This window comes from Penaeus chinensis, chromosome 27 (assembly GCF_019202785.1).
Source record: "Penaeus chinensis breed Huanghai No. 1 chromosome 27, ASM1920278v2, whole genome shotgun sequence".
Lineage (NCBI taxonomy): Eukaryota > Metazoa > Arthropoda > Malacostraca > Decapoda > Penaeidae > Penaeus > Penaeus chinensis.
In genome coordinates this window covers 5,623,548-5,631,047 of record NC_061845.1, presented here as the reverse complement: position 1 = coordinate 5,631,047, position 7,500 = coordinate 5,623,548, and the positions used below count along the sequence as shown (strand labels likewise).

General features: G+C 39.8%; 1 protein-coding gene across 1 annotated transcript in view; it reads right to left on the bottom strand.

The window, feature by feature from the left end:
* Window positions 1–4,724: 4,724 nt before the first annotated feature.
* The window catches only part of LOC125039709, a 2,946-nt gene continuing 170 nt past the window's right edge, over window positions 4,725–7,500 (bottom strand). Inside the window, exon 2 of the mRNA XM_047633918.1 lies at window positions 4,725–7,381. Within this exon, the coding sequence (XP_047489874.1) occupies window positions 5,172–7,381 (2,210 nt within the window). The 3' untranslated portion in view covers window positions 4,725–5,171. The remainder of the gene's footprint in view (window positions 7,382–7,500) is intronic.

Here is a 7,500-nt window from a genome sequence, read left to right as displayed (position 1 = left end):
AGAGGGAGAGAGAGATAGAGAGAGAGAGAGAGAGAGAGAAGGGAGGGAGAGAGGAACAGAGAGAGGGTGGAGAAAAAAAGTGAGATGGGAACGACAGAGAAACAGAGAGAGAGATGAGAGTGAGTGTGACAAAGGGAGAGAGAGAAGAGGAGAAGAAAGAGAAACAGGTAGAACGAGACAGACAGACAAACAGTAACAGACAGACAGACAGACAAACAGTAACAGACAGACATACAGACAAACAGTAACAGACAGACACAAAGACAATGACAAACAGACAGAGACAGAAACATACAGAAAAAAAAAAAAAAAATTCTGGCAAAAATTAGCCCAAAATTCCCCCTACCTTCCCCGACCTTCAGAGAAGATTCGCCCGAACTCCGAAGTACCAATCAGAGAACACGTACGCGGCGGAGCTCATCCCCCGTGAGGCGTAATCCTATTGTGGAGGATCTAATAATACTGTGACGTAAATCCTCTCATAGCCCGTCGAGTATTATGATAAGGAGGCGGCGCTTACAGCAGGGCGCTGCGGGTAATCTGGCGGGATCTCATTTAATATTATGTTTTAAATTGCATTATCACGCGATATACATACAAGAAGGCGTGAGTGACACGCACACGCACACACGCAAACACACACACACACACACACACACACACACACACACACACACACACACACACACACACACACACACACACACACACACACACACACATATATGGCCCAATGGTTAAAGCATTAGATGCGAATCCTTGACAATTCTGATAGCAGGGGCATAAGCTCAGAGGTAGAGCGGTGGCTTTCAACTGCAAGGTCCCAGGTGTGAACCCGGAAAGCCTTCCTCAGGCGATTCAGCTGTGACTGAGTACTAACATCAGGATTGTGAGGTGAAAATGGGTGGCGTAAAAGAACGAGCCGCGCTACCTCATTATCCAGTGCCTCATGGATACTCCTCTACGAATATGCCCCGAAAATATGTCTTTTGAACGGATTATTTGTTCCATAATTAAGGCCGTAGCGAGAAACAGCGTCTCCTTTGACGCTTTCCCCGCAGATGGAAACAAAAATCCTCATCGCTCATAAGCTGGTCAACTTGCCACCCTCTGGCCCGACCCGGCTGAGAAGAAAACTCATTTTTCTCAAATACACAGCCAACAGATAAACATTCGCAGTATGTTATCTCTCCCGGGAGAAGAAAACAAAAATACAACACGCACACAGAAACACAATTTCCTCTTTTTTTTCCTCTCGTTTGGAAAGCTGTTGTGTGACACATGGCGCAAACTTTGTCCCCAGCGTCAGTCGAAATTTCTTTGAAAATTGCCTTTTGGGGAAGTCTGGAGAAAAGCCTGCGCGCTTTCTTGATACAGACGCCTTTTTTTCCCTTTTTATTTTCTTTTATTTTTCCTTTTCTTCTCTCTCTCTCAGAAGACGTGGCCGGGTAGCGTGAAACCGGCCGCCACGAAGAACCTCTGACCCAGTTTAGGAGAGGGAGACGGGCGACCGGGCGGACCTCGAAATGGAGATGTTATTGGCTCGGGACGCAGGCGGCGGCGGTCGGTTCGGTTGCCGTTGGTGATGTTGTTGTTTATTACGGTAATTCTCATTATTGTTGATATCATTGTTATTGCCATCATCTTTCCTATTTCACGCGTTTCTATTAATTTTACTACTGTCACTCTACTACTACTACTATTACTACTGCTACTACTATTTATGTTAATTATACTACTACAACTGCTATTACTATTACTATTACTGCTATTACTACTACTATTACTACTATTACTACTACAATTGCCACTATTACTACAACTACTACTATTACTACTACTACTATTACTGCTACTACTATTACTACTACTACCATTATTACTACTACTGCTATTATTACTGCGACTACTATTACTACTACTTCCATTACTACTACTACTACAATTATTACTATTACTACTACTACTACAATTATTACTATTACTACTACTATTACTACTACTATTACTACTATTACTACTATTACTACTATTACTACTATTACTACTACTATTACTACTACTATTACTACTATTACTACTATTACTACTATTACTACTACTACTACAATTATTACTATTACTACTACTACTACAATTATTACTATTACTACTACTACTACAATTATTACTATTACTACTACTATTACTGCTACTACTATTACTACTATTACTACTATTACTACTATTACTACTACTATTACTACTATTACTACTACTACTACAATTATTACTATTACTACTACTATTACTACTATTACTACTACTACTACAATTATTACTATTACTACTACTACTACAATTATTACTATTACTACTACTATTACTACTACTACTACAATTATTACTATTACTACTACTATTACTACTACTATTACTGCTACTACTATTACTACTACTATTACTGCTACTACTATTACTACTACTATTACTACTACTATTACTGCTACTACTATTACTACTATTACTACTACTATTACTACTACTATTACTACTATTACTACTACTATTACTACTATTACTACTACTATTACTGCTACTACTATTACTACTACTATTACTGCTATTACTATTACTATTACTACTACTATTACTACTACTACTACAATTATTACTATTACTACTACTATTACTACTATTACTACTATTACTACTACTATTACTGCTACTACTATTACTACTATTACTACTATTACTACTATTACTACTATTACTACTATTACTACTATTACTACTATTACTACTATTACTACTATTACTACTATTACTACTACTACTACAATTATTACTATTACTACTACTACTACAATTATTACTATTACTACTACTATTACTACTACTATTACTGCTACTACTATTACTACTATTACTACTACTATTACTGCTACTACTATTACTACTACTATTACTGCTACTACTATTACTACTACTATTACTGCTACTACTATTACTACTATTACTACTACTACTACAATTATTACTATTACTACTACTATTACTGCTACTACTATTACTACTATTACTACTACTACTACAATTATTACTATTACTACTACTATTACTACTACTACTACAATTATTACTATTACTACTACTATTACTACTACTATTACTGCTACTACTATTACTACTATTACTACTACTATTACTACTATTACTACTATTACTACTACTATTACTGCTACTACTATTACTACTACTATTACTGCTACTACTATTACTACTATTACTACTATTACTACTACTACTACAATTATTACTATTACTACTACTATTACTACTACTACTACAATTATTACTATTACTACTACTATTACTACTATTACTACTACTATTACTGCTACTACTATTACTACTATTACTACTATTACTACTATTACTACTATTACTACTACTATTACTACTACTATTACTGCTACTACTATTACTACTACTACTACAATTATTACTATTACTACTACTATTACTACTACTACTACAATTATTACTATTACTACTACTACTACAATTATTACTATTACTACTACTATTACTGCTACTACTATTACTACTATTACTACTATTACTACTATTACTACTACTATTACTGCTACTACTATTACTACTACTATTACTACTACTATTACTGCTACTACTATTACTACTACTATTACTGCTACTACTATTACTACTACTATTACTACTACTACTACAATTATTACTATTACTACTACTATTACTGCTACTACTATTACTACTACTATTACTGCTACTACTATTACTACTACTACTACAATTATTACTATTACTACTACTATTACTACTACTATTACTGCTACTACTATTACTACTATTACTACTACTACTACAATTATTACTATTACTACTACTATTACTGCTACTACTATTACTACTATTACTACTATTACTACTACTATTACTGCTACTACTATTACTACTATTACTACTACTATTACTGCTACTACTATTACTACTACTATTACTGCTACTACTATTACTACTATTACTACTACTATTACTGCTACTACTATTACTACTACTATTACTGCTACTACTATTACTACTACTATTACTACTATTACTACTACTACTACAATTATTACTATTACTACTACTATTACTGCTACTACTATTACTACTACTATTACTGCTACTACTATTACTACTATTACTACTATTACTACTACTATTACTACTACTATTACTACTATTACTACTACTATTACTGCTACTACTATTACTACTACAATTGCCACTATTACTACAACTACTACTATTACTACTACAATTGCCACTATTACTACAACTACTACTATTACTACTACTACTACAATTATTACTATTACTACTACTATTACTGCTACTACTATTACTACTATTACTACTACTATTACTACTACTATTACTGCTACTACTATTACTACTATTACTACTATTACTAGCAATGAGGATGATGATAAAGTTAGTAATGATAATAACAATGATGTGTGTGTGTGTGCGTCTGTGTGCGTATGCGTGTGTGTGTGTTTACGCGTGTATATATTGCGTCTGTAGATGTTTGCACCTTTGCATGCATACACAAGAGCTAAAATAAAGAACAATAAAATTCCTTAATTAACAATGCAGGAGATGAAGAAAATATCAGATCTCGAGACAATCAAAATATATTTTTCTTCCGGAACGGAGAAGTATCATTAACTCCCTTTTCATAAATAAGCCATCCCTAATAAAGGTCTTTCTTATCTTTTCGTATTTTATTTAAAAGCATCTGTAGTACAATCAGCTGAGATAATCACGAGGAGTAGCAGTAGTGGGATTTTAGTATTTCCAGCAATCATTTATTTCTTCAAAAAGAATAAGGTAAAACTTGTGATAATTATGGTTATGATCATTCATCAACAACATAAACAAGACGAAGTGATTATTGCAATGTTTTATATTTTATTGACTTGGTTTTGCAAACATCTTAATGGCTTCTGAGACTATTAAATTACCTTTCATATTTCTTTTACATATTCCATGATTTGTAGCCGTAAATAAACATTAGATCAAATTATGTTCTAAATATGCAGAAGCTATTCCATATTTAAACTTCCGTAGACCGTCTATTCGTGCCAGTCTTCAGTACGCCTTTACTTTTGCTTCTTCCCAGCGAAAGGAGGCCTGTGGGAAAGGTTCCCTGGGGCTTTCTCTAAGCCCAGCAGTTCGATTTCGTCCTTGGCCTCTTGGCTCAGGCTGAGGCCCCAGCGTTCGTAGGTCAGCACCAGGTCGTATCCCACAATTTTGCTCAGAGTTTTATACACGTGGTCGATCTGCCTTTGGACAACCTTCGTCAAGTAGTCGGCCTCATCGTCTGAGAGAGCGCGAGTCGTGCGGTAGAGCTGGCGGAACATCTCCCATCCCTCGGGGAAGGCGTGCTTGATCTCCATCAGGAACACCAACCTGTCCCACACGTTCCCCTCGGCGAAAGTCATCCCGCCGTCGACCTTATCAGCTGATATCACGTAGTTGTTGTGTTCCTCGAGTCTGTCGGTGCCGAATAGCTGCTCCTGGACGTAGAGTGAGAAAAGGTTCACGGTCGATTCGGTGCCGTAAGCGTTGCACCAGTAGGGCCCCTGCTGGTGGTTGTGTCCTACCTCGTGCCAGGTCACCCAGCTGTAGGGGGTTTCTACGTTTGCAAGATCATTGTTCTGTCGGTTGAACATGACAGGAAAGCCAGAGTGTGCAGATCCCCCTGAAATCTGAATGTCGCCAACCAACCAATATTTCCCTCGAGGAGGAGCTTCCGTCTCATCGAAACCTGCTGCGTAACTCTCCAAGGGGAAAACCTCATCATAGCGAGCCATCAGCTGATCAGGGTCCGTGAGTTCCTGAGCGGCCGACGAAGGCACGACGAGTACGCACTTGTCTGACTCCAGTACTGCGTGCGGCGCATCTCGCGTCTTGATAGCTTCCCAGTCCTCAACGGAGGTCACGCCATACCGGAAATACGGGGCTTCAACCACATTCCTAACTTCTGCATTGACCATAAAGTTTTCCCCATCGGTGAAAACGAATATCAGGTTTCCTCCATACTGACTGCGAATTTCGTTGACACCTGGGAAAAGGTCGAAGACCTCAGACACAACTGGCATTCGCTTGAACGTCTTATTCTCTACAGTACCTGAGTGAGGATTGAGTTTGTCTTTGTGAGCGCCGATGCGGACAGTGATCTGCAAGGCCTGGTCAATTGTTAAATTCTCTGGCAGAATAATCTGACAGATGTCTCCTTCTGCCACATACAAATCCGTTGCCTGCCAGTCTTTTGGAACTACCATACGGAAATCTCTGTCATGGCCAAGAACAGAGAGGTTCAGAATAACATTCTTCGTTACCCGAGGCGTTTTAGGATCAACTGTGCCAGGGAAGGTAGGGACGTCACGAGGATGAGGCAGCGGATCAGTTTTAGGGGTCAGCATGTTTACTAAACCACGCGATATTTCTTGGTTGTAGGAGGTTTCGTCGCTGCCTGGGAAGGGATACACGGGCGGTTCTGTTCCCTCAAGAGAAGTTTTCAGATCGGAAAATTTCCACCATTTTTGATGACTGGTGTTGTTGGGGGTAGCCAAGACGACGGCCGTCTTCGGAGATTGCAAGGGAACATTTAGCGCATAGTCCCCAATCCTCAGCCTCTCAGACTCGTCCATGTACCATACTGAAGTTGAGCTGCTGCTCTCCTCAAGGATTACGGTTCGGACGTCGTAATCGGGGCCCAGGCAGTAGGACCGGTCGCCGCCCCACTGCCACGAGTCGCCCGCGGAGAACCACTGTTGTTCTTTGAGTCCGTTGCCGTTGAGCATTCCGACCTCCGCGGTACTTGGCGTCGACCCCTTTCGCACTCCAAGGCAAGTTTTGCTGCTTTGGTTGATGAGGTATTCCGGCTCCTCCGGCGACACGAGGTCAATCGTCCACTTCTGCGTGGCGTCATCGTTCGCAGGAGACAGAATGACCCTCGTTCTGGGCTCCTCCAGGGGTACGTCCAGGGCATCCGATCCCACCACGATCCTACTGGCCTCGTCGTAACTCCAGGACACCGAGGACGCGTTGGCATCGCCCAGACCTACGTCGTTGGTGCCGTCGACGGGCACCAAGCAGAAGGCGTGGTTGGCGCCCCAGAGCCACTGACCGCCTGCCCGGAGCCACTGCTGGCTCAGTTCGCCACTGAAGGGCGCCATGGCGACCACGGCGTCGTCGGGGCTCGAGCCGGCGGTGACGCTGAGGCAGGTGTTTGAGCTCTGGTTGACCAGGTAAACAGCTTCGCCATCTCTAGTCTTTGAGGCAGAGCTGAGAAGCCCGCTGTTTCCTGAAAACCATAAAGGTATATATTGACATATTGTTACGTTTCCTCTTTGCAAAGATTACCAGAATATTTCAGACTGGGATCCAAACTTGAGATAGACGATCAAAGGTAATGCAGTTCAT